Source organism: Mastacembelus armatus, chromosome 8 (assembly GCF_900324485.2).
Source record: "Mastacembelus armatus chromosome 8, fMasArm1.2, whole genome shotgun sequence".
In the NCBI taxonomy this organism is placed as follows: Eukaryota; Metazoa; Chordata; class Actinopteri; order Synbranchiformes; family Mastacembelidae; genus Mastacembelus; species Mastacembelus armatus.
Genome location: NC_046640.1, coordinates 11820780 through 11847620, shown reverse-complemented (window position 1 = coordinate 11847620; position 26841 = coordinate 11820780). Strand labels below are relative to the sequence as shown.

General features: G+C 37.8%; 3 protein-coding genes across 5 annotated transcripts; 1 reads left to right on the top strand and 2 right to left on the bottom strand.

The window, feature by feature from the left end:
• Positions 1-10779: 10779 nt before the first annotated feature.
• mrm2 (mitochondrial rRNA methyltransferase 2) lies at positions 10780-13231 on the bottom strand. The gene is made up of 2 exons (XM_026325245.1): positions 12935-13231; positions 10780-12505 (listed from the first exon to the last, which is right to left on the bottom strand). The coding sequence occupies exons 1-2, from the start codon at positions 13221-13223 to the stop codon at positions 12075-12077; spliced, it is 720 nt and encodes a 239-aa protein (XP_026181030.1). The 5' UTR covers positions 13224-13231; the 3' UTR covers positions 10780-12074.
• An 859-nt stretch (positions 13232-14090) lies between these two features.
• On the top strand, positions 14091-17714 carry nudt1 (nudix (nucleoside diphosphate linked moiety X)-type motif 1). The gene is made up of 4 exons (XM_026325802.2): positions 14091-14207; positions 14327-14483; positions 14943-15088; positions 17048-17714. The coding sequence occupies exons 2-4, from the start codon at positions 14332-14334 to the stop codon at positions 17218-17220; spliced, it is 471 nt and encodes a 156-aa protein (XP_026181587.1). The 5' UTR covers positions 14091-14207; positions 14327-14331; the 3' UTR covers positions 17221-17714.
• snx8a (sorting nexin 8a) lies at positions 17351-26228 on the bottom strand. Of its 3 annotated transcripts, XM_026325799.1 has the most exons (14): positions 26012-26228; positions 25854-25920; positions 24970-25097; positions 24140-24269; positions 23190-23380; positions 22719-22839; positions 21791-21927; positions 21568-21648; positions 21316-21476; positions 20991-21120; positions 20827-20895; positions 20314-20463; positions 19125-19274; positions 17351-18740 (listed from the first exon to the last, which is right to left on the bottom strand). In XM_026325799.1, the coding sequence occupies exons 2-14, from the start codon at positions 25873-25875 to the stop codon at positions 18660-18662; spliced, it is 1551 nt and encodes a 516-aa protein (XP_026181584.1). In that variant the 5' UTR covers positions 25876-25920; positions 26012-26228; the 3' UTR covers positions 17351-18659. The 3 variants fall into 3 exon arrangements, with proteins under 3 accessions (XP_026181584.1, XP_026181585.1, XP_026181586.1); XM_026325800.1 differs by lacking the exon at positions 24970-25097; XM_026325801.1 differs by lacking the exons at positions 24140-24269; positions 24970-25097.
• Between the last annotated feature and the right edge of the window lie 613 nt (positions 26229-26841).

Here is a 26841-nt window from a genome sequence, read left to right as displayed (position 1 = left end):
CTTGAATCAGCTTACTCATTACTATGTTAACCTACTATTTTCATAGTCGCTAATATAATCAGGATAAAGTACTGTGATGCCTTGCTGAGCCAAAACAGTTATGACCACTCCTGCCAAATTTGCTGTCACTTTTTCTTGTGCTACCAACCCACTGAGGCATGGACTCTACAAGCCCTCTAAAAGCGACCTTTGCTATTTGAAACCAAGCAGAAGATCCTTAAAGTCCTGTAGCTGAGAGGTGGACCCATCATGGTCTGTCCCTCAGACAACTGTCAGTCGGTCTTCCTCACTGTTTAATGAGAGCAGCCAGTGAGCCTTGCCGTTTTGGAGACTTCAACTCCATCATCTGGCCATAATAATGTGTTTTTTTCTGAAGTCACTCAAATTTTTACACCATCCTATTTCTGCCAAATCCACCACGTTCCCTAGGAGAACTGTTCACTTTCCATCTAATAATCCCCTGACATGTATGTTGTCACAAGATAATCAACTTAATCACTTTTATCTGCAAGTGGTCATAATGTTTTGGCAGTATGTTTTAAACAATAGTGCTCTTATAACTATGTAAGGATGATCAAGAAAGCCTATGTCACCATAGGTCGACTGCATGCTCTGGAGTGTCATGCTTCAAGTAAGAAACACCAGGCGGGTAGCTCAGGCTGGCAGATGCAGTGAAACAATATGTTTAATGAGCAGTTCAAAACTGGTGAGTAATCCAACAACAGGAACACGCAGGAATGGCTGGGTCACAGCACACAGGGCTGAGACAGGAACTGTGAGAATGAAGGTCCCCTGTTTGTAAAGGTAGACACTGACTTGACAGTTTTTATAAGAACAGCAGCTTTGCACTAAATGAAACAAGACCTAAGCAGTGTATTTCTTTTTTCTTTTTTCAAGGCAATCAGTGTGATCAGGCATATTTTAATATATCAGTTGTAATAAAAAAAATTTAAAAAAAAAAGACAATCAAAAGCAAATTTCTATTCATTCATCTGCTGCAGCAGTTCTTAACCTGGGAGTCTCTACTTCTCTCTCCTCTCATGTCGAGTGCCCCTTCTGTGCTTTTCATAAACACAGACAGAGTGGGGAGCAGCAGAGGGGAGGCTAGATTTTTACTTGAGTCGACCACAGTGCTCATTATCCATATGTGCAACAAAAGCTGGCGGTAATGGACTTATCAAACAGCTGTTGCACAAGCAGAACACAAATTTGCAAAAATCTGACATCATTGTCACATTGCCTGTGGTCAACTTGTTGCAATCCAATTTTCACCCTTAACCAGGTATAAGTGTATGTTTACATCGACATACAGTGCTCCTTATTCTAACTGGTTGAGTCAAATTAATTATCAGTATGAAAATTTGGTACGTTCTTTTTGTGTCAAGAGGCTTTACTGACCAGCTAAAAAGCTTAAGGCACCTTAAAAGAAAACATCCAACAGAATATAACAACTTCTCTTGGGTAAAGGAGGCAAAGACAACACTGAAGCAGCAAACTTGTGGGGCCTATTTGGGTCAATTTAAGCATCAGATCAGACTCAGCATCAGCAGAAACATGACATAATAGGATTTGGATCGGATCAGGGCCACAAAAGTGTGATGGTGACACCCCTAAAAAGTACTTCTCACTTGGTCTCCATAGTCCGGCAGCCCACTGAAAAAATAAGAATGTGCTGTATGTGTGTGTGTGTGGTCACTTCAAAGACATCAATATTACAATCCATGTATGTAAGTGTAAAAAGTGTGGTGAAAAGTGCAACTTGACAGCTGTCATTTCTTGCAGTTGATCAATGTATTTTCAATTTTACTCAACATCATGTTTTATTTTTGTTTTGCTTGTCATTCGTAGTTTTATGCTGCAACAGATTTTCCTGAAGTAAATGTGAAGCAAATGTGGCTTTATTGACTAAAAGGCCCCATTTCAATGTGCTGCAGTGGAGCAATTGTGTTATCACCGTGACTGCAAGCTATATAACGTTTTACTCTTGAGAAATAAAGCTTCATATTAATCAGGCAAATCCTGTTGTTGTGTTTACCATCAGTGGCCAATGCTACAATGTTTCATCAAAATACAGCAGGACAATACTTGTTGCTTTCCAGGGAAGCACAGCCACTGTCTGGCAACAGTCTCTTCACATCCGTAAAGAGGGATTGAATGAGGCTTTAGCAAAGTTCTCAACAATGTAACACAGATTGAGGCTTTGGGCCCCAGAGGATCCTGGCACTCTCATTCTCGCCTCAATTGGTCTCACCTGATGAAAAGAAAGGAGGTGAAACCACAGTCAATTGGCCTGAAGGTGCATCCACTGTCCACAGCCCTATTCTTGTTGAACACAAAGCTGAAATACACAAATGCGTGAAACAACAAATTGCAGAATATAAACTGCAAATGATGAATCTGTATTTTGCATTGCGTTCAGTTTAAGATCTTGCACCAACTAGTCCTCCCACACACATTCTTGTAAACACAGAGAATCAAACCACAAAAGAAAAGCATCAGTATTTAACGTCAGGTCAGTGACCAGCGGCGTTATATTTTGTCCAGCTGTAATAATGTTCTGATCTGAAATTGCGCAGTAACTAGGAAGTCTGTCAAAGATAAAATATGCCTCTTATTTATGGAACATCAATACTATTGATGTTCTGTCTACAACTTGCTCCTTTGATTAACTCACTTCATTCGAATCTACTCTCATGGGCATGTTTTAGTCCCAACTTCAATCGATGCTCTTTCTGTTTGTTATGCGGTCACATGATCCTGAGTTATTTTTTTAGCAACAGCGTCATAATCATTCATGGCATTGCCATGCTGATTTCAGAAAACAACACCATCATGCCTGTGACACTGGCATAGGCTAGACTTTTTCTACTGGCAGACATTGTATTTTCAACACCATACAACCAAAAGGGGCCTCATAGAATTTACCTGTGTTGTATCTGTATCACTTCATTTAATTCAAAAATCTATTATTGCATTCTAGTTCCCATTTCAAAGTACATAATTCTGTTGAAACAAAGTTGGAAGTTGGATCTTTGTTGTCGACTGATGAACTACATGTAATTTCAGTAGAGGAGAAATAAACGAGGACAATTACTTTGACAAGTTCTCTTCATTAAAGAGAAAATCCACCCTCATTCAGAGTTGAGATGTTTTATTCCTATGACTTTCAGACTGAGATCACTTCCTAATGATCCGGTTCTTCCATAGGAATGTGTACCTCTCATTTCACTTATAGCCGGCACGACGCAACTACAAATCTCACAGGGACTGTTAAGCTGCTGCATTGACAGTGATTGTCAGTTACAGTTAATGTGATAGATGGACTCAGCCTTATCAACAACATGAGGGGCTGGTAGGAATGGCTTGGACAGGCTGGAGAAAGAATTATTCCATAACAATCAGTACAACAGTTGATGAGACATTTCATCCAAATCCACAAATTGCAGTCTCCTGGTGGAGCTGGAGGACAAGGTGGGGGACCACATAAATCAGTAGTCAGGGAATCATAAAAGACTGGACCAGATGTGGACAACGTACTGAGTAAATGTAACTGAGCCATGCCACTAGCACAGCAAATAAAAAAAAGAAGAAAAAAAATTTTTTTTTTTTTCAATTAGCAGCAACAGCATTATATTTAAGTTATGCAGGTTAATTTAAGTATTATTATTCATCGTGTCATATAAGGCAGAGCAGCCTGAGCAGCTGGACTAGAACATAAGAATTAATTAGAAATATAATATGGGTATTATGATGCAACACATGTAATGGCTGCAAAGTCACAGCAGACCACTCATGTGAATAATAAATCAGACTATCCTCTCTTATTAAGCAGTATTTACACTAAACCTTAAGGTGAGCCTGGAGTCCTGTACACCTGCTGCATAGACAAACTAAATAAAACAACAGGAAATTGTTGTTCATTGTGTCTTGTGTCCAACTCAGATCATTTTCATAAGATACTTCTATTTGGCAATGTGGCTAATTGAAGTGGCATGAATAATCTGTGGTCACACAGCAAGTCAGAAACACTGATTATAAAAGTCATCTGACTAAGGTGCAGTGTTGTGTACATGCTGTTTTCACTTCTGCAAGTAAAAACCACTTCCTGTGGTGTTCAAATGTAAAAAGATGTCAGACTTTGTTTCTTGACCTTCATCAAATAGGGTTATTTTGGAATTTGAAATCTGTTTTTGTTGAGATAGTCCTGGTCAAAATTGCAACCCAATTACGTTACATAAACCAGCACAGAATCAACACAACTAGAAGGGACTAAAAAGCATCAAAAACTATGCATTCAATTCTGTCATTTTGATGCAATTTTTTAATATTGCACCAAAATGACACCTGAAAGCAAATAAAATCCTGAAACATGTTCATGTTGCTTATTGAGGTTCTTCCATGCAGTGTATAAAAGGTGTTTTACTGCTGTGCATGACTCTTAGTTTATGTGGGAGGCAAACTAAAAGCAGAAAAAGACAAGGACAGAGTGACCTGCAGACTTATTGTCGTGATGAGAGATCATTTCATTTTGGCTGCTGACAATGGTGATTTTTCACGATTAGGTCCCATTAGTTTTAGCTTAAGATTTTATCAAGGAAATTATTTGACATAATTTTCTATCACTGCATCAAGAAAAATGGTGATGATGTGCTTACCTAACAGTCCTAACAGAGGCTGTTACAGATTTTCAAACTGAAAGACACAGAAAGGTTGAAAACCCTTTTATAATAACATATTGCTTAAGTGAAAAGAAGATTTTTCAGCATTTGGAGGTATTATTTTAAAAACATTATTAAAAATAATTTAAGATTAAGATTCAAGAAGACATGTTGGTTTGACTGAAAATTCTATATGCTGTATATTTGGTGTGGTCAGTGAAACTAGAAGTTACACATGTATATTGTTCATCAGTGCACATAACTCTGAACATCTGAAATTCCAAATATTTTAGTCAAAAAAAAAAAAATTTAAAAACTAAATAATATCATTTTAATGCTGTAGGGTTTTGGGGTGACAGGTGTTTCTGCAGCACTTGATGCACTGAGGTTGCAGGTGGGGAAGTGTGCACAACCAAGCATAACAGCCAATAAGACAGTAAGTCTGAGTCTTTAGCCATGATCACGATTCACCACAGGTCAAAGAAGAGGTGAGACAGACTTTTTTAGATCATAAATTAACATTTTCTACACTGTCTTCTTTGCAAACCAGAGGTAAAGCACTCATTTATCTGACATCTATACTGACAGTAAACACCTCATTCCTGACTTTACCTCTTCGCCCCCTCAGCATCTGCAGCTAAGCCACATGGGAAAAGAGGCACAGAGCAACGGGCCAAGAAAATACCTGGGAGTTATTTTGCAAGCAATATCTTTTCTTTTTTATGAGTTTTGCTCTTTCTTTTCTTTTTTATTTCACAGAAGCATTAGACCAAGCAAAGGATGTTCATTCATTTAATATCAGGTTGAGGGAAATTGGTGATAGAGCAATTCTGCGACTAAATCAGAGCAATGAAAATGGAAACTAAGAGACTGCTGCTTATCCTGCAGAGAAAGGCACATCCTGCCAGAATAGAGAACGTTTCAAAATGGTGGCTCCTGCAAAAGGTCCTCTACACCTGAGAAGAAATAAAAATGAGAGGATGGCCACAAAAAAAATGACTACTTTCAGAAAATAAAGCCCATATAGTAAAAGATGAAGCCACCATATAGTGAGACAGTGGGAACAGGTTGTGACTGTGCAGACGGACGGGGACAGATATAGAGAGTTAATGGGACTCAGGTGCTGCTCGTTGTTTCATCAGGCCGCCCCTCACCTCTCTCTGCCTCCGGACCAGCAGCCCGGCTCAGCCCTGCTTGCAACACACATTTATCATTTCACATTTTCTTCTTTTTTGTTTTCATACATTTTCCATTGATGTCTCTTTGCTTTATTTCCCACTTGTAAACTATCAAAAGAAACTTATTTAAAGGATCGTTCTTTTCCTTGTTGTTTAGCACAGTGCTGCTATACATATTCATTTTAATTTTGATGATCATAATAAACAAAATCATCAAAATTAAACAGATTCCTACATGGTTCTCTTTAAAGCTATTTCACAGGTTCCTGTGGCAATAAGACAAAACAAGAACCATCCCAGAGTGAACCACTATACGCACAAGAAATATTTTCTTAAATCCCAGGAGAAAAACACTGGATTAATTTTCGTTTTATTCTGCTGGGAAGAAATAAAATTAAGTGAATAAAACATAACTGCTAAACCAGATGGTAGCTTCCTTTTTTTTTTTAGCAGTGTATGAGTGATGTTGTTTGTTTTGATAGCTTGTTGTATGGAAACACAGATACTGATACTCTACACCATCTTGAGATTGTAAAGTCCTCCAAGTTAACACAGAATCTTTGCAAATTATATGAATATTTAAAATCACAGCTTGACTCGACCGAGGCTCTAAACTGGTAACAAGTATAATTCAGTCCTTTTGCATAACAATGAGGACATGTTTTTCCTCTACATTCATCAACCTCCTGCTGTTCTTCACTCTGAGAGAATGCTACATGCTTTGCCAAAAGTGCCGTCTTCCTCTCCTGCTGGCAGAATGACAATTCCCCCAATAGGTGAAGTTTTGCACCTTCCAGGAATGAGACAAGTCAACCATAATAACCAGAAGAGCACTGTGGGAGCCTGCAGAGAGCTCATCTGATCTGCTTCAGAAAAACAAAACCCAACACAGCGCCTCTGGTCGTACAACCAGCTCTCCACACACTGCTGACATGAACCCAAAGGGCACTTACCTGCCTTCACCATCTTTAGAGAGATTAATGAGCAAGTACACAAAGAATCCAGTCATTATCTGACATGCTAACTAGGTACATTTTACATTAAAGTCTTGGATTTAATAAACACTATATGAGTAGACTTCCATAAGGTGTAAACAGTGGCAGCACGAGTGAGAAAATATAAGGTAGTTGGGAGAAAATGTGTATTTGTAAGTCACTAAAAAGTGGTTTGTTTATTTAATTTGTAGTTCTTTTTTTTTTTTTTGCAAATCAGGCATTTTCCCAAGTTGGAATACAAATAATTTAAGTCTGTCTGTCCAACATACGAACAGTTAGATAAGATAAGATGTCATACAGTTAGCTCTTGCACCATCTGTCCTCTGCCCAGTCTTCAGTCCCAGTTGTACTTTCTAATTTTTCTATCTAGCAACAACCAGATCAGCCCAGCATTCCCACAGGATAGCTCCCCACCTGTCCCATGATAAGTTCATTAAATAGAAAAGAAAACAAAAATCCAATTAAAACTTTTTAAGCTCTTTGCACAGTATACATGAACTGAGAAATATTGCATGCATGTTGTTTTACAACTGCCTCCTCTTACACAACAACAAATCACCATCAGCCTTTGCCAAGATGTCATTGTTTTGTTGGCTCTGGAGAGACATGTACAATGTAGAAGAAGACATGTTAAATAAATTGTTTAAAGTTTATTTAGAATTTTTGCAGCCCCATTGAATCAAGTGACATTTTTGCCTCCAGGCTGAAAAGGATATATTCAGTATGTAGTACAAATTGGTGCAATGCAGTGAAACTGAACTGAAATGTGACAAGAACAAGATATGATATGACCAAGATATACACACTGAGGCCTCATAAGCATCTCACAATTAAATCCATAAAAACAACAAACACTCAAAAACACTGAATATATGAAATGGAATGTATTGTTTCATTGTACATATTATAAACTACTAATTTGTCATTTTTATAAAAAGAACACATGCATGCTGGGAAATGTCGTTTGCAAAGACTATCTTATCAGACACTCTCAAACTGCAACTTTCCTGACTGACTTTTTTTTTTTTTATATATATAACATCTGAATTTCCAAGCCAGCAAATCAATTATCTAATCTAATCAACAAATCACTAATCTAAATCAGCAATCATACATCTATTATCTTAATCTTGCATAACAATTACAATTACTCTTGGGGGAGTTTCTTGGACCTGTCAACCCTCTTCTACTTATCTAAAATAGACTGAAATAGTCAGAGCGCTGGATGAAGGAATAAAGAAAGTATAATCCAACATTTTCAGCCTTGCTTGAACAGTAAATAGTCACTACACGGCTCTTCAGTGGTTCCACCAACAGTATCCCTGAGCCAATTACCAGTTTGCTCTGAGGTGATGATGAGATTATTAAAAATGTATACCTTAATAGCAACATTAAGTTGCATAATCTATAATGGTATTGCACATTCACAGTTTAAAGCAAGTAACTCGGCACAGTCCTTTCCCTGAATTTGAGTTACCGTAAAACCAGTTTACCTTCCTCTTCATCACAAAGAGATGGATAATGGCTTCAGCAGAAAAAAACTGGGAGAAATGTAAGTCATACCTACTCATTAGCTGATTTGCATAAAAGCTAACCTTTATAGATGTATGGCTGATGATAGAGGAAGAATTATTATTCGTGAGCTCCAGTAGTTTTAAATCTATACTCATGTTTGGAGAGTTGGAAAGAGAGCTGGCACTTCTGTGGAGAACATTTCATCAGCTTTCCCTAGAAAATGTTGAAATTACCAGTACGGGGTAATGACTAGAATTTATGGTGCACAAAAGAGGACATTGGGGGAATAATCAAAACAAACACTATGAGCATCCTCCATTTGTCCAAGCTTGGCAGAAGTTTTGGCTGTGCTAAAACTTTGTTGAACTTAAAAAACAAGTTGAATGAATGCAGCCCACATTAGCAATAGTAATGTTAACATAATGTTATTAGCTTTCAGTTTCCATCTGCAATCATTTCTGTTGCTCCCAGTAAATGTCAGTAGATATGGGGATGCAAAATGGCGCCACCGAGAGCACCCCTGTGCTTTGTTTGTTCTTTGTAGCCAGTGTTTTGTTTTTCCCTTGTCTCCCACAACCATCCTTCAACCGGTAATGTTACTGACATTTGTGCGCAACACTACCCCAACCTCAAAAAAACAAAGACCAAGAGGAGATTGCTTGATTATTCACTGACATGTGTCCTTTTGTATGATAGTACCATAGAGCCAGGCACAAAAATACCAGGAAGTTTTTTTTTTGTTTTTTTTTAACTTTAATACATCATAGTGTGAGACACACTGTGGCTTCAATATCATGTTTGAACAGGCATGAATATTTTAATTGCATGCTTGCTGTTTAACGCCCACATTTTCTGAGAAAACCATAAACTCTCTTGTTTACAGGGAAATTTCCGCAGTGTCATTATGTCAAATGACTTGCTAAAACATCAACCTCATAAACTGAAATTGGAACCAATAAAAAAGAGTTGCAGTCATCGTATGGTTCTGAGATTTCACATTCATTTATCTGTGTAGATGGTATGAAATTATCATTATAATAGTAGTCATTGCTTTGTGTCAGTGAATGGCTGCTTGGCTCAGTCTGCTAACATTCAGGGACAGGCTGAGGGAATGATGAATGTTGTCAGACGAGCAATTCATTTTGGCAACTCGGGTCAGCCAAGGGAATGAATGGCATGATGGTTGGATATGATACTGCCATCTCTTTAATTTCCTGTAAACTTCAGACTTCCACTGTGTTAATATAGAAAAGACTGATTTTATTAAGGAGACAGAGTGAAATTTAAAAAGGAAACCTCCCTTCTTTTAGAAAATGCACCAGGTTTTTGTGTTTTACTGTGTCAAAAACATAATTTGGTGGTTTGCACCTGATGCATATCATGAAATTTTATTAATTGCTCCAAAGTCCAGCAGCCATACAGTTTTTATGAATGCATGCATGTGATGGAATGATTCGCTTCAGATTTCAAACCATTCGAGAGCTTTTCTGATTTTACAACATGTCTGGTGAAGCAACAAGGCAGAGTGCACAGCCTGTTCTAATGCACAATTTTACAGAAAATAGAGAGGAAAGTTACTGATATGTTGGAGACTATATTTTTAATGGGAAGTACATTAAAAGTTGTGAAGGGCATTAGGCTGTGTCCCCTCTGATATACAGGATATGGTCAACAAAACAATCTGAAAGAGGTATTTGCGTGGCTGTTGTTTTAAAATTCAGGCGATTACAGTATCTCAGCATCTGATCTGAATTTAACATTTGTCAGTTTTTCTCTCTTAATTTACCAGTATTTACATCTGAACCTGCAGCTGGCCAGAGAAGAATGAATTAACCTGTGAATGAATCATCGTTCATCCTGAGCCCGTGTGTTCAGCTCCAATGGAATTTGCATAAATCCCACAGTAATTTTAGAATAATTTAAATCTAAATAGCAAAGGGCTGAATAATCAACAAGTAATGAGAAGTAAAATTGGTCATCTGTTCACATCTTTCACTATCAGCTTCATCAGCAGGCATGGCTGCTCCGATTTATTCCAAACAATCACCTTTAGAGGTCAGTCTATGTCTCTACAGTTAATTTTACCAACAGACATGAATGTTTCAGTTCATACCATATTACTCATCACTCCTGGGACTGAAAAGCCAAATAGCAGCCTATTAATTTATTCATGTGAGCCATCTCTTCCTTCGCTGCCAGAAATGCAAATTCAGGTTTGATGAGGCTTCGAATTTTCATTTTGTGGAATGATTAGAAAATCAATTAAAAAATGATCAGATTTTAATAACAATGATAATTTGTCAGTCATTTCAAAGTTTATTTGCTTAAAAAAATTTCAGTATTAGGAAATGTGTCTTCAGCTGAAAAGAGTTGAAAGAAAAAAAAAAAAATCATAATATTTGGGTACACATCCAACCCTGAAACTGAACAAAATTACTTCCATAAAGCTTCATGTTTAATTGAAATTACAAGTACAGTATAAATACAACATGGAAATGCACAAGAACAGTACAGAATTAAAACCAGTACCTGTCAAAACAATACTTCCAAATATTATACACAGCAGTCATAATAAACTATATAACTGTTGCCTAGCAGGCTATTTATTACTATGAAGATGCTGATGAGGCCTCGCCAATTTATGTGAGTAATATTTGATAAAAAGCAGTTCAAAACATACTGAGGATCCCAACAACCAACAAGAATGCATATGTTTGGTTGTTACCTGAGAGTTGATGTTTTATAAGAGGATGGAGACCCATTGAGATAACATATGCACAGGTCCGCAATGTTGGTGCTATGCCCCTGGTGAATGTAATCACTGCAGTGTAAAACCAAGAAGTGCAATTATGTACAGATTATGTTATAATAACATTCTCTATACAGAGATTCCCCTGTACAGATTCCTGTGGCGTCAAATATATGATGCAGCTGTTTTTCACTTCACTGCCAGTGGTTACGAGCTCTGGCCAGAACTGAATCAAATGTGTATGAAAAAGCACAAAAACAAACAAGATAAATTGTACTTTCCAAAGTATCCAAGCACAGTAATTTAAAACAACTCTTAAGAGAAAATCTGTTTACTGGCCTGAAAACATTTTTCCAGGAAATGGCCATCTCTTCACTGTCAGAAAGAGCAGAGCCCAACAACACTTTCAGCGTGCCAAGCTTCAGTATCATCCCACTTCCCATTAGTCATGCTGTATCTGACTCTCATGCATTAGGTTTTTCCCTTCATAAACTCTCAATGAGGGAATGATTACATTTTTCTACATGGCTGGCAGTGCTAATTATTAGCATAAGCAGCACTGGTAAATGCTTTTATGTAACAAAGCAAATACCAAACTGAGTGTGCAGAACAAACACTGTGGGGCAAACAATAACTTCAGAGAAAACACAGCACTGGGCTCTTGAGGAATATCACACTGATGGTTCTTGCATGGGTTTACATATTACTGATCCAATGATGCTACTGTGTTAAGTTTCCAGGAACAAAATCAGCAGTGACAGTATGTGATGTGTCTGAGGCTGTAGCTGTGAGTCTGACAGATGCCTCAACAGTGCCACCTTTTGATCCTGGGTATAAACTGAGCCTCTTTTTGATGATCATACTATTATTCTGTCATCAAAAACAAAGTGGGCACTTCTGCAAATCCTAACAAATCATATAGATTTTCCAAATAGTAAATTTAGAGAAAATACATTAGATAAATATAAAACAGCTATTATCATTTCCCTGGCTTTATGTACATTCTTGCAAGGAAATATCTCTCAGCAGAATCTTTTCTGCTGGCATGTGGCTTTAAAGTGCGAACACTGCTGAACACACTCGAGAGCCTCGCCTGGAGTTTCTGAACGAGGATCCCATCCCAGTATTTACAAACTAGTGAGCCTCCAGGCAGTAGGACCTTCTCAGCCAAGTCTATCAAAGACAAACACATCGAGATGATCTTCTCGTGGTCCATCTCATGGAAACCGCTGGCGTTCGGCGCCATGTCACTCAGGATGACATGAGCATGGTTGTCGGGGAGGAGCTCCAGCAGTTTGGCGTGTGTGGTGGGGTCGGTGACATCGTGACTGGACAGGAAGTGAGCGCCGTCCAGAGGTGGTATGTGCAGCAGATCAACACCAACAACTGTGCCACGTGGTAACGCTGGATCTAGGAACAGTATTCAGAGGTTGTTTTTATTTTGTCAGTATTAACATATAATGGATTTATACATGGCATGTACCACTATGACTATCACTATAAAATGAGTCTCACAGACTTTGGCAGGGATTTACAGGACAGATATCCAGCAAGACAAAAGTCAAAATGAAAAAAATCTCATATTATTTAAACTAAGATGAGTCAAAAATAAGCTATAAATGAAAATAAATGACAGGCTCTTTATTCTCACTGATCAGTTCCAATCTTTATCAATCTATCGCATTGTTCCCCAAAAAAATGACCCATCCACCTGTAATTCTTGGCTTTATAATCAACATCACTGTCATCAGTGTGTCCAGAACATCTTGCCAGGCCTCGCTGACCACACAGTCTGGTCTGCCCCTACCTGTCTACCTGTCTACCTGTCTCTCCTCTCACCTGTCCCGGCCGAGTTCACCCTCTGGACCGCCACCTGGCTCCAGGCTCCGGGTGCAGCTCCGCAGTCCACCACGCTGTATCCTGGCCGTAACACCCTGAACTGGTCATCTATTTCCAGCAGCTTGAAGGCGCTTCTGCACCTAAAGTTTTGGGCGTGAGAAGCTTTGACATACGGGTCTTTGAGCTGCCGCATCAACCAGCGCTGCTCAGCTGGACTTTTACCCTTTAACTTCTTCAGCAAACACACTGAGGAGTGAAGACGCCTCCTCTGCTGGTACAGCCACCACATTGTTTTTACTGTGGAGGGTCATGTGTACGGCATACCCAAATGCGCTTGCGTGGAAATACAACTTGTCATTGGTTAAAAAAAAACACACTGCGTGTAACGTCTATGTACGTCCCCGTAACGCAAAACAATGGTATCAATAGTTCCTACCTAGAATAGTATTGTTTAAATATCACAAAAAATCATACTTCTTTGTTAACCTACTTTTATGTATCCACAACATCCTTATACTACTGTAAAAGCCTTTTACTATGGATCTCAAACTACCTCAGTCTACCTGAGGAAATCAGGCACTTGGCCTTCTTTAAATAATGAAATTTTATTTTTCATGTAATTGATGTATTTCGTCAGTTTTTTGTATTCTTATAATACATATAGTAAAATGAAATGTCGTCACTGAAAATCAGGGAAAATCTTACCTTACTGTATTCTTATATCTCTGGTCATTTCCTTTATTATCGATTATTAGTTTGATCTATTATTCATTTTCATTGTAAACCTGAGCCCTTCATAAACATAATTGGAAACAGATGCTATAAATCAAGAATTTGTATCTGTTGTTTATCTTATCTTCTATAAATACATCTTAAATTAAATAAATGATTATTTTTAGCACCGATGTTACAATATTTTAATTCTTGAATCTTGGATGATCTTATATCATCTGATGTGTAAGGTCAGTCTGAGTGACTGGTTTCTGACACACTAAGACATAGGTACGTTAAACCTCTGTAGTTTCTAGTCGAGCGCATTTTAGAGAAACACATCCAACTGATCTCACACACAAATGATGGACCGGGCGATTCAAGTCTTGCGTTGATCAGACTCATTCATGTTCTTACGTATCAGCGCATCACGTGACGGCGTCTATAGAGCTGCACGCGGGAGTCTTTCAGTGTGCAGACGCAGATTTTATCCATTAACAATTTAACGCTTTTAGCGTCTGATTTGTCTTTTTTAACAGTTTGCAGCACAGAAACGAGTAAGGTAAGGATGTTAACGCAAAGGTGACTATCAAAATGGTTAATCTGACAGCTGATGTTGGTTAAGGTGGTATTTAGAGTGTTTATATAACTTAGTATGTCCCATCTTCCTCTGTGACACAGGGGAGATGTTGAACTCCAAGCTGTTGACCCTGGTGCTGGTGGTCCAGCCGGGCAGGGTGCTGCTGGGCATGAAGAAGAGAGGGTTTGGGGCTGGGAAGTGGAACGGCTTTGGGGGCAAAGTCCAACCAGGAGAAACCATTGAAGATGGTGCAAGGAGGTAAATACATCATCTCATTAGTCATAGAGTGTTGAGCAATAAACTAACACGTGCATATTTATGAATGTGCAGCAACAACAACAACAACAACAACAGAGCATTTCATAGCTTTCAAATATGTGTTTTTGTAAAGAGTGTAGATTTTCTTGAGGGGAACAGACAATTTTATAAGATGTTAGTATATTCAAACTAAGGGCGATTTGTGATGAACCAGCAACAGGAAGTTTGTTTCAAAGCTAAAAGAAAGCTGTGAAGACAATTAGGCTTTTCCCTAGATGTTTTTTATAAACAAGACAAAGATAAAGATGGCAGCTGGCCTACACAAATAGGTGTGTCTCAGTAACGGCGATATCATCTCTTCACCGTTTTTAGTTGCTTTTGATGTCTGTGTGAAGTGAACTGTGAGGTTGTTTTTAAAATACACATCATCCAAAATTTATTTGATCCTTTTATTTTCAGAGAACTGCAAGAAGAAAGTGGGCTCACGGTGAATGCCCTCGAGAAGGTCGGAAATATCAAATTTGAATTTGTCGGAGAAACGCAGCTGCTCGACGTCCATATTTTCAGAGCTGACACTTACAATGGACAGCCATCAGAGTCAGATGGTATGATTTCCACTGCACCACACTAAACTTTGTGTTAAGACATAATTCATGTATAATTTCATTTTTTACTTCGTATCTAGTAGAATAATCACAAACACCAGGGAGCTAAGTGAAAGCATGAAGGGGGTTTACTCTTTAAAAAAAAAATAGAAACTGTTATTTATAAACTGTCTGAGTAAATAACAGAACAATAGCCTTAAAGTCTAAAAAGAAAGAAATCTTTTATATGGTTATTTTAAAAAAAGAGAAATGGCACTTGTTGCCATTATAAAAGGATTTTATGGAAATGAAGAGGAACTATATATTGTACTTCACTCTAAGTTACTTGTGTACAAAAAAACCCTGTAATGTTGAAAAAATTTCCTTTTACTTTTAGTTCCTCTTAATCGTGACTTCCTTTGTGTTCTTAGGATGCCAGTCAATGGCCCATGTAGCAATGAGGCCTTCTGGGTTTTTAGTTTACAGTCTGTCCAGTAATGTTTATGGACACTTTTAAAACACAACAGACCATAATAATTTAAATAGGTTGTTTAGGTGAAAGTAGTAATGGTTTACTATGAAATAAATCAAAGTCCACCATTCAGCATCATACTTAAATACAAGAACACCAAAAATCGTCAGAAAAATTTACTCAGTGTATCAAAGGTACATGTTACTATACAGAAAAACCAGTTTGGGTTTATTATATGTATTTCATACTCAGTTGAGCCCTTAAAACCTTACTTTTGGAAAATGTGAAAAGTCAGTCACTGCAGTAAAGATATGTATTGTAATGTAAGAATAAGTGCCAGAATTATTTCAATTGAAACTTTAATTTAGAAAATAGTTTTAACAAGTTTTGCTACTAAAAGCGGCTCTGAATACTCTTATAGCAAAGGGATTTTTTTTTTCACCACTTTCAGGAAAATGCCACTTCAGGGACTCAATTACAGACTAACATTATTTGATGAGCAGATATTGTGCCCTCAACAAACTGGTCATATGTTCATTCTGTAAAATCCTAATTTGCAAAGGACCTAGTTACTTCATGTAAGTGTAGTGAAATACAAAAACATAGCAGTAACTAAGTATAGTACTTAACACACACAGACAACATGGCCTATATGTCTGCTCTCACTAGTAAAGTATAAAAGACTGAAACCACACAGAGGATAGAAGAGGCTCTCAGCAGAAGGAATGCCTCAGAGACCGGGTATTTGAGGACAATTTAGTCAAGGTGAACTGGGTGAAATCCTTAGACAGATAAGAAACCACTGCTCGTGGAGGAGTCGGACATTAGCAGTGAGCCAAAAGGTCTGAAGGTCATGAGAAGTCAAACAACCGATTGTTGAAGAGAGGAAGAAGCTCAAATGAAATGTGCTTAGGTTCAGTGAAAACTGAAAAGAGAGGATGTGGATTTAACTCAGATTTCACAAAAAAAAAAAAAAAAGAACCAAAAGCTAAAAATATTCATAAGGAGTTTAATTAGAGAAAAGGTTTGTCAGTTCAGAAGCAGTCTGGGTAAGGCAGAGAAATAATAAATCATACATTTTTAGTAAGTAAATTATAGTTATTCTGATTAATTTAATTTAAATTAAGGAAAAGAGTAAATGACAATTGCTTCAATACAGACTTAAAAACACACAAACCTATCCTTTAGCTGTGTTGAAAGTTTTTGTTTCACTTTAAAAGCACATTCAGTTTCTTTGTAGAGAACTGATGAGAAAAAACAGGAGTGGAGTTTAAAAATATTTCTGAATTACTAATAATGTCTATCAGCAACTTATAATTGTGCAACTCCTTGAAGTGATTTATTCATTCCTGCTTAGAAGGAGCCCCAAAATACCAGAGAAAACTGATAATAAACTCAATAAATCTTAATCCTCCTGAAACATCACAAGGAAGATGATTTAAAAAAAAAAAAAAAAAAAAGTATTTCACTAATGGGATACATACTAATTATTTTCTGTTACTTTCCAGAAATGAGGCCTCAGTGGTTTCAATGCGACCAAATTCCTTTTAGTGAAATGTGGGCTGATGATATCCTGTGGTTCCCTTTAATGCTGCAGAAGAAGAAATTTGTTGGATACTTTAAGTTCCAGGGTCATGACGTGATCCTCAGCCACACACTGGAGGAGGTGGAGGTGCTGTGAGATGGTTTAACCTGTGTGTTCTCATTCTTTAGAAATACAGCCAGCTGAATACTTTGCATTCATTCTTGATTATACTGTACTTCACACCATAGAAAAGTCAACACTGGAAATAATATTTTCAGCTCTGTAATTTGATTTTTCAGGATTACTGATTTAAAAGTATTCAGCAACAATTTATTTTCTTTTATAAAATATTTACAGTATCTACAGTAATATTGGGTTTAATACTCTGTGTAGGTCGACTTGATTCCCAATACATTTTTGCCAAAAAGTGTTTAATACTGCATGTGCGGTATTGTCGTTTCTTCATAAAATTTGTGTTGAACTCTGTACACTATCCTGATTTGCATATTGTTGTCATTTATGTTAGTTTGCTGACAAAAATGACTGGGGACAATTTCCTCTTAAAATTGTATATATATATATTGTTCTGATAGAGTGCATGTGCACAGACAAATATGCATTATAGTTTTCATAAACAAAAAAAAAACCTGTGTGCTCGCTCTCTGATTGCGTTTGTGCCAATATTATGCATTTAAACCATGATATTTGCAGATCTGAAGAACAGCCTTCTTGTATGGGTGATATGGCCCAAACTGATCCTGCACCGATTGTTGAATTTTTAAATAGAAATATGTGGTAAGAATCCTGTTATGTGTATTTCATTTAAGTGCATATCATTCATCTTTGGTAGTTACTCAATAGCTTATAGTGTTATTACTGCCATATTATGCCACTAGTGCCAGAGGTTATGATTTCACCTTTATATCTTGCAGGTCTTTTAAAAAGTAGCTTATATGATAAAATAGGGAGTCTTGCAAATAGTTTAAGGAGATTGAGCAAATACATTAGTCTGCATAAAAATAAAGAAAACTCCATAGAAAATAAGCTTCTACACATCCCTATAATCTAAAATCTCTATCAAATAGAGATAATTCTAAAGTTGTTAAAACCATAACTCTTTTATGACTGAAAAATAATCCCATTCTTTTGTAAGGTAATAAAAATTCTCAACTATCTCAGTGTATAAAACTCTTACAGGGTTAAATTAAAAACAGATGCTTATGAAATAAGTTGAAGTGTATGAGTATTCTGTCATCCTTCTTGTAGTCCTTAGAGGATTTCACTTCCTCACTGGCAATTATAAAAAGTTGATTCGGAAATGGACATTTTATCTTCATCAAGCAGAGGAAAACATAAGCCACAAACACATCCCTTTCAATTAAAGGCGACATGTTGATATTAAAACCCCCAAAACTGAGAAGCTGCATACATAAAAATCCTCTTAGCGAATGAGAAGTGTATTGTGTTATAGAAGATGTAGCAGAAGAAAACATGTTGTGCATTATACGCTTCTGATTTAGCTCACAGAGCAAATGATTTTCCAGTTTATGATCCTCATCAGTGGTAGTGTTGTGCATCATATGCATATTTAGGTTTCAGATGGAGGGTTTCAATCCATTATTTCCACCGAAGAGACAGCCAAGCTTCGGCTGGAGTTCTGTCCACACCTCTCCCATCTGGAAAATAAACAGAATGTCACCTTTTTGTTATCTAAGTTTCCATAACAAAATTCTAAGTGCACATGACAAGAGATTAAGTTCAGATCAAACTATCTAACCAAAGAAATATATATGTTACTGTGTGTTTTATATGATCTTAAAATAGGCAAAGGTGAATGAGAAATTCACTTATTCTTGTGAAATGTAAGAAAACTCAAATCCGAGATTATATGTTTAGTGAAATCATCTATCATTCTGTTATCTGTTAAGTGATAACATTTATCATTCAGCTATTTTCTTGGTCTTTAAAAGCCCATTTAAAATTGATTTGACCCTCCTGGGTTGGTGCTGTGTCGATGTAGAGAAGTGTCTGAAAATTTTTTTCCAGATGAGCAGTCTCACCTCTCTGTGTCCTTGGACCTGGGAATTAACAAAAGCCCCGAGAATATGGGATGTGATTGGAAGGTAGGTGAAGATAAGCTGGGTCTCTTGATGGAGGCAGAACAGGGAGAAGTAATTACGCAGCTCCATGGTCTGAATGGCGTTTTCTTGCTATCAACAGAATTAAAAGCAGGAAAAAAAAAAACGTGAAATAATAAGCACTTATAAGATGATGATAATCAGGTAAACACACACAAATCCTAATTTCTAATCATAATCAAATAACAGTTTAAATAATGATACCAGTGATAAGATCAGGCTGATATAGCTCTGTTAATGTTATCAAAGCAAGGAGAAACCCAGGATAATTTCATTATGTTTTAATTGGCTTTAGATTGGATTCACATCCTAACTTCTGCTTAATCCTGTGCCACCATCACAAGAATCTCAGTTTTAGGACTGTAAAATCAAAAGATGCATTAATCTAAGCTTGTGACTGAAATGTTATTAAAATCTGGTTTTAGCTATGGTAGTGGGACTCTCAGTACATCTGATGGTCTATCACTTTGTTCCAGATTAGAGGCAGAAACCCCAGGTCCTTTAGCGCCACTGCCCGGCTTGTTTTCCAAGCTGATTACCTGGGTCAGGTGCATTACCCTCTCAGATGAGGGGAGTGGAGGAAGACAAAGTGAATCAGTATCTTCCAGCTTCTGGAACAAGGTAACCTACTTTCATTTTAATCATGTAGCACAATCTATAACACCCTATCTGTGGATGTAATAATAATAACACCTCATGGAAAGAGACCGTTTACAGAAACTGAATAGTTATATAGTAATAGTTAAAAACATGGCTACTGTGAACCGACAGAACTCCCAAGCCAAAAGTTCAATCTGCAGGTGCATTGGTGGGAAGTATTTCATAATGTTTAAGGGCAATGGTGTTGAAACTATATAGTCAAACAGTTTGCCAAACACACAGGCAAACCACACAGACTAGGAGGAACTGCAGTCACAAGATGAAAACCAACAGTGATAGCATAGTAAACAGTAAGATGAACTACTGTGTTACATGTCAGACTCAGCCTTGTGAGTTTGTTGATTTGATTAATTCAGAGTAAAAGCTCTTAATGATCAACTTACGTTATTTAATCTACCATCCTATACTGACCTGAAATGTGGAGCAACAGAGCCTAAGAGAGATTCGGTACCTGAACGATTCTTGATTCGAGCTGCTCCACAGACGCCTGCTCTTTGGGCTGAACGGTGGCGCTCATCATCTGCCTCTTCATCACACTGTACTTGTGCAGAGCACGCTGGTGCTCGTGCAGCACTCCCTTCTCGTGACGCTCACAAAGGTCCTAAAGAAAAACACAATCACAGAACAGTATTTTTAGTAGTAGAATTGTTTGTACTATTTATAAAATTACTATATATGTTATCTATAATTACAGATTTATGGGATTTAGAGGATATGGAAATTGGCAATGTCTGTCTACCAGTCACCTTGTTAAATTTGAATGATCCACCTACTACTAAGAACAACATTTTCAAGTGCGATCGATCTCCTGCGTTTGGAAAAGTAAGCGGATTGCCTTGGAAATTGATCATCATGCATAAGGTCTTACTAACTAAACCTGTCAACTGTTATGAAAGGTTGGGGACCCCCAGGAGTGAACTTGAGTTAAAAAGCCAGGCAAAAACCCAAAGTAAAACTGACTCACTCTGTACGACTGCAGCAAATCCAGGAAAAGATTCAGTTTTTCCACAACATCATCCTCCTCCCGTCTGCCCTGAGGACATTGGCAAAACAACATTTATTACCCAGTGCCAGTTTTGGACAAGCACAGCAGAGTAGGTGGTGTGGATGAAGGACTGAGGGCTGTACCTGCTGAGCAGCTTTGTCAGAGAGCACAGCAAACTCCACAGACAGACTCTTCAGTGACTGACGCAGGGTACCCCAGGTGCTTTGTGAAGAGGCCAAGGAGGGAAGAGGCGAAGCATCTGAGCCCAGTGTACTGCAAAATAAAGGCATTATTACAGTGACACAATGTTCTGCTGTACTTTACTGTCTGCCAAACTCATTTCAAGCTAACAACCATGAGGAGGCACAAAAACACGGAGGAGGATTTGAATCTTATTACAACATTTGTTTTCTCATTTCAAAACCTCTGGTACAACAGAAAGACTTTATACCCATAGTAATAAAATACCTGAGCTCTTTGCCAAACATGAGGAGATCAGTTGCATTCTCCTTAGAGCGTTCTGCCATTTTCTCAGCTCTGTCCCGCAGCTTGAGAAAGCTGTTGTGGATATTTCTAATCAGCTCTCTGCTTGTTGAGAACTGAGTCTGAATATCAGCAGGGAGATATTCCTAGAAAGAGATCCAACTATATTTTAAAGGCAGGTAATTATTTACAGGAAACTGTAAGGATTTCTCCACGATTTCTCTGCATGTGACAAACCTTTGCCTGGGTTGCAATTCTGTTGGTCATGAACTCATCACCCATTTTCTTGTAAGCATCGCGCAGCTTAGTCTGGACATCCTGTTTTGGAAGAAGGGCGAGGAGTGGATGAGTGGAAAAAGACAATGAGCTATTGGAACAGGAAGCATTTAATTGTCGACAACGGTCTTTTGTGCAACAGCTGAGACAACAGTGCAGGCAGCAAATGAGGGAAACCACATACAGAGCCACTGAAGGTGAGAAATGTCTTGACCAGCTCATCTTCCGAGAAGAAGGGGTGTCGTGCCACCAAGTTAATGAATCTTCCCAGAGCACGTCTCCTCCCCTCGATGAACTCCCGCTCAGAGATGGATGTCAGGACTGTGGCCAGATACCACAGAAAACAAAATCAATTGGAATCAATTTAGCTGCAAAAAACCAGGAGTGGTAACACTGACAGAGTCAGAGCTATAAATGCATATGTAATATATAATGTATCACTTTTAATTAAGCCAAAACCTTTGGTTGTCAAGTTGCACTGTGGACAACGTAGGTGCCCAGTTTATAAAAGGAAGATTCTAACAGTGTTTTGGTCTTACATTATTAAGTCGGTGAAGCAAATTACTGTTACTATTTTCAGTCTCTTACTAAAATCCAGTGATTCTCAAAATTCCTCATACACTGTACACATACAATACATACAGACACATTTGTTGATCTTTCTAATTGAGACATGGGATCTAGTGTTCCTCAGGGCGTTTCTCAGTTTGTATGGGTATTGACATTATTATGATTCTGAAGGTACAATAAGTCATTGTAAAATGAAACAGGCTCATTTAATGCATCACTAGTTTCCTGTTTCCTGCTTTCTTTGAGGCATAATGCTGATGAATGGCAATGACTGTGTTTCAAACAATAGAACCCGCAGTAATAACTCTGTGTACTTCAGCTTCAAAAAATATTCTACATTTATTCCATATAAAAACGATCTTCAGCTACCAGGGCCTACTGGATATCCATATGTTAGCAACTTACAGTTTAGTAAATGTTAGTTAAAAAAAAAAAAAAACAAACCAATGGCCTGAGCACAAAAAAATGTTTCAATAACCAGAGAACCTGCAGAAACAAAGAAGTAAGTATTACAGATGACAGAGAGTTCAGGAGTAACTTACCTCCCTTTAACATCCTCTTAGGTGGCAGGGCTGGCACCACTCTGTAGGCAAATCTCTGAAGCAAAACCTCATGGAAGACGTCAAAATCACTGTAACGCCGGTAAACTGATATTTTATAACGCTAAAAAACAAAAAAAAGAAGACGATAAGAGAAGGTAGAAGAGCCTGCAGCATCACTGTAAGTTCTCTGTTGTAAATGTAGCTTAGTGAAAGTGTTCATATCGATATTTCTCATCATGTAGACTGGAGGTGTTTCTCATGAAACATTGGCATTAGTGTAATAGTAGCTCCAGAGAACATAATCCAATGTCTCTCTACATTTATATTTATGTTTAATAATTCTCAGTGCAGCCATGCTACACACACACATCATTCAGAAAAGAAAAAACTAAAACCAAACTTTTTGAACTTTTCTTGTTCCCGATGTTCCAACAACAATTTATGTGTAGCAGAATTGATGGGAAGCCTTACCTGGCTGGTGACCTGGTACTCCACATGCTTGAGGAACAGGCCTTTCTTCTCAGGTATGAGCTCCACCTGGACTGTGTCTCTGGCCAGCAATTTGTCCAGAGTCTGAGACATCATCAGTACATCCTCCTGAGCTGGCTGCATCCTCAATGCCCTCAGTTCCCTCGGCTCACCCAGCTGAGGTTTTGGTAACTCTGTCAAGCACACATCCGGCACCAACTTCTGATATTTGTTGTTAGGGTTAAATCAATACAGTCAGAATGAAACGAATTCCCCAGCTGTGAGGAATGCTGGTGTCAAAACCACTTTTCTCTGCTCAACAGATTTCTACGTGTCTGACTCTATTTGCCTCTCACTAGCACGTGTGTTTGGTTATTTACCCCTTCCTGTAAATTCCAGCGAGGACACGAAGAGCACATAACTTACTACGACAAATAGAAAAATACTTGTTCATGCACATAAGATGAAGTGGCATGCCATATTGGCCACACCTAAAATAACAGAGAGGGCCTTAAGAAATTACAGAAGGGTGGGAATGGATTTAAGTCTAACCAGCATAATGGCTACCTCTATGAAAACCATAAAACTCTCCTCTATCATCTTCCCACTCTGGAGGAAGGAATGTAACACTTAAAGCTAAGGCTTCTCTACCAAAATAAAACAAATCTATAAGAAAAAAAGCAGAATCCAATAAAAATGGTAGATTTTACTCTGCTGTGAGAAAATGCAAACATGTAGCGATGATGTAGTATTACAATATTATGCAGAATATGTAATCGGATGTGTGCCAGTGTTGAAAATCCATGTGAGTCAATAAAAGAGAGACATTGGCCCTGCACGGATGAAATAATTTGACAGTAGAGGGAGGTTTCCCTTGGACACAGAAGAATTACCAAGCAACTCATAAAGCAAAACCTTTACTGCACAGCTGCCACAGTAACTCTGTTCCCTACCTTGTATGCAGTTTTCTAAGAGTTTGGGGCTTGGTTGCTTTCCTTGCTGAGCAAGCGCAATCAAAGCGAGCGCTTTATAGAAGGACAACTTGCTCAGGAATCCATCTGTGGCGTCAACATGCTCAGCAATCTGACAAGGACAAAGACAATATGACCTGAAGGCATTTTTCACTCTCAGATCTAAATTCAACTGTGGTTTGCATTCCTCTATGCAAAAAGTGCACACTAGACACAAAGGCAAGGGTGTGCTAAAAGGACAAGAAAAGAGAAACTCTGCTAAATGAAGAGACTCTAAAATAAACTTCTAGATTACCAGAATATTTAGAGCAATTTCATAACATTGATGTGTTGTCACATTAAAATATATCTTAGTGATAAAGGGAAAAATCTGGTTGATTGCCAGTTATTCATGGTACATGTAAGTTCTTTAACAGCCCCATAGTTTATATAAATCTTTTGTCGTCTTCCTTTTGGTAAGACATTGCATCATTTACATTATCTGTATTGCCTAATATTAACTAGCAAGACTTAACATCTTATCATAATCAAACAAAGATTTGAGCTCAGGTGTCAACTACTCAAGTATTTAACTTGATTAAACACAGTTTACAGCCTGTTTAATTCACTGATCTGTGAGTATTTTATAATCATTCATGCCATTTTGCACAAGAATCCAATACACATAACAAAAATGTTCAGCTCATTCTGGGTTTCAGTTCCATCTAAATCTTAATAGGATATATTGGTCTTAGAAGGAAAATGGGATAAACCTCGACTGTTTGAATCACATTGCATGTTGAGCATCACAGTACAAGTGTTTCAGCCCTCACCTGGCCTAAAACTGTCTTGGAGAGATCGGTCCTTTGCAGCAACCGCTGAAAAACTTCAACCTGCACTCTCTCATCTGCCCTACAGCGGATGGCCTCATACACTTCTCTGTAATAGGCAGGAACTGAGCCTAAAAAAGGAACAACACCTACATAGCATCACTACCACCCCTAGTATGATCAGCAGCAAGAATTTCATCAACCCATATATATATATATATATATATATATATATATATATATATCATATATATATAAAAAACATACTGTAGAATCTTTGTTTAAATCTGTGGTATCCAGAGCTGAGTCTGTGATAATCTTATCTTTAGAGCCACGTTTTTATTCCTATCATATGACTTCATATGATCCCAACTGAGATTATAGTTTCTTTGTTTTTTCTGATGTTTTTAAATTGATCCCAATCTGAATATTTTCACAGACAAACTTTAAAGATTCTGTGTAATTGCTTTGCAGTCGCGTGTGTCTCGTGCTTGGTTGATTAATTACTACAATGACCAACTGACAGGTTTCACGTGGCAGGAGAAAAAAAAAAAAAAAAAAAAAATTTTCTTAAACCTTTTACACCTCTGACACTCAACAGCAATATTCAAGTTTTATATTGTTTAAAAAAAAACCATTAGCAATGGAATCTAATAAAGCTTAACCACAAATGAAAGCTTTTAAGACTCCATTCCGATCATGATGTACCCAAAAGTTATCACTGGTTTAGTTCACATCGCGACTTCAAGTAAATGTCCACGTTTAACTTGAATTTTTCAGTTAAGTGTTTTGACTGCCCTGACACTGCGACGCCAAACATCAAGGAAAGTAGAAAACGACTTGGCAGCATCGTGTGAAAAGGACTATAAGAAGTTTTCGCACTGTACCTTCATTGATCTCTCCTGCCATGGTTCACGCTGTCATGTGAGCACAAGAGCACCTCCATGTGATTTCCTGCAGAAAAGAAAAAACAAGTAATTCATTTCTTAAAGTTGTAGTCAACGATGGTTAAAGTCCAAGCCGAGCAACATGAACTGACACTTACATGCGCTGGTGGCTAATGAGTACGCCTGTGGTATAATACTGATGTAATCTAGATTTGAAATTAAAAGTTTTGGAGGCGTGGAGAAGCGCTGGTGCATGTGTTTATATCCCAGCAGAGGGGCACGTCAATGCAGTCTATATAATCTGTACAACATCAATATTACAGAGACCTGTTTGTTTCCTGGTTTCACTTGTGCCAGATAATTTGGTATTTTTCTGTTCCTCATTCTACAACCATGTATGGATAAATAGTGCTGCTTTCATGTGCCCCTCGTAAATTTCCACTTCGGATTACCTTCGGATTGCGCAATGTTTCAATGCTATAACTCAGATTTGAAATCAAGTCACACAGTAGCAACAGACAAAAGCATTTTGAATTACCTAAAGTTTTCTATAAACATCAATTTTACAATGTTTATTCTGTGACTGTGTTATAACCAACTAGGCAGATGCATGGACAGATTAGGAGGCAATGGGCCCTGGGCACATAAACTGGGCAACCACACGACTTGTAGTCAGTTTGGATTTTTTTGTAGTTGTTTTTGTATGTATGTGTTTTTGTATCTATGTGAAATATGTCTTTGACATATTTTTGTAGTCATTTTCCACTTATTTTGTTTGTTTTTTGTTTGTTTAATTTGGTCATTTCTCCAGCTACCTTTCTTTTTCTTTGTAGTTTTTTGTGTAGTTTTGCATATATATTTTTTCTCATTTTCTGTGTTTTTGGGGGGTTTTTTGCAGTCATTTTGTAGTCATTTGTTTGACTTTCCAACCTTAAGGTTAAGAGTCTCTCCTTGGTTCTCTGGCCTAAGGACCCCTGAGCTTCTGCAC

Excerpts from the sequence above, each read along its gene's own strand:
- snx8a (XM_026325799.1), bottom strand. The coding sequence starts at position 25,875 with ATGGCAGGAGAGATCAATGAAG. Across the intron at positions 21,121-21,315 it reads ATGTTTGGCAAAGAGCTCAG|TACACTGGGCTCAGATGCTT; the intron begins GTATTTTATTAC and ends TTTATTTTGCAG. Across the intron at positions 20,896-20,990 it reads CTGACAAAGCTGCTCAGCAG|GGCAGACGGGAGGAGGATGA; the intron begins GTACAGCCCTCA and ends CAATGTCCTCAG.
- mrm2 (XM_026325245.1), bottom strand. The coding sequence starts at position 13,223 with ATGTGGTGGCTGTACCAGCAGAGGAGGCGTCTTCACTCCTCAGTGTGT. Across the intron at positions 12,506-12,934 it reads GGTGAACTCGGCCGGGACAG|ATCCAGCGTTACCACGTGGC; the intron begins GTGAGAGGAGAG and ends TACTGTTCCTAG.
- nudt1 (XM_026325802.2), top strand. The coding sequence starts at position 14,332 with ATGTTGAACTCCAAGCTGTTGACCCTGGTGCTGGTGGTCCAGCCGGGC. Across the intron at positions 14,484-14,942 it reads ATTGAAGATGGTGCAAGGAG|AGAACTGCAAGAAGAAAGTG; the intron begins GTAAATACATCA and ends TTTTATTTTCAG. Across the intron at positions 15,089-17,047 it reads ACAGCCATCAGAGTCAGATG|AAATGAGGCCTCAGTGGTTT; the intron begins GTATGATTTCCA and ends GTTACTTTCCAG.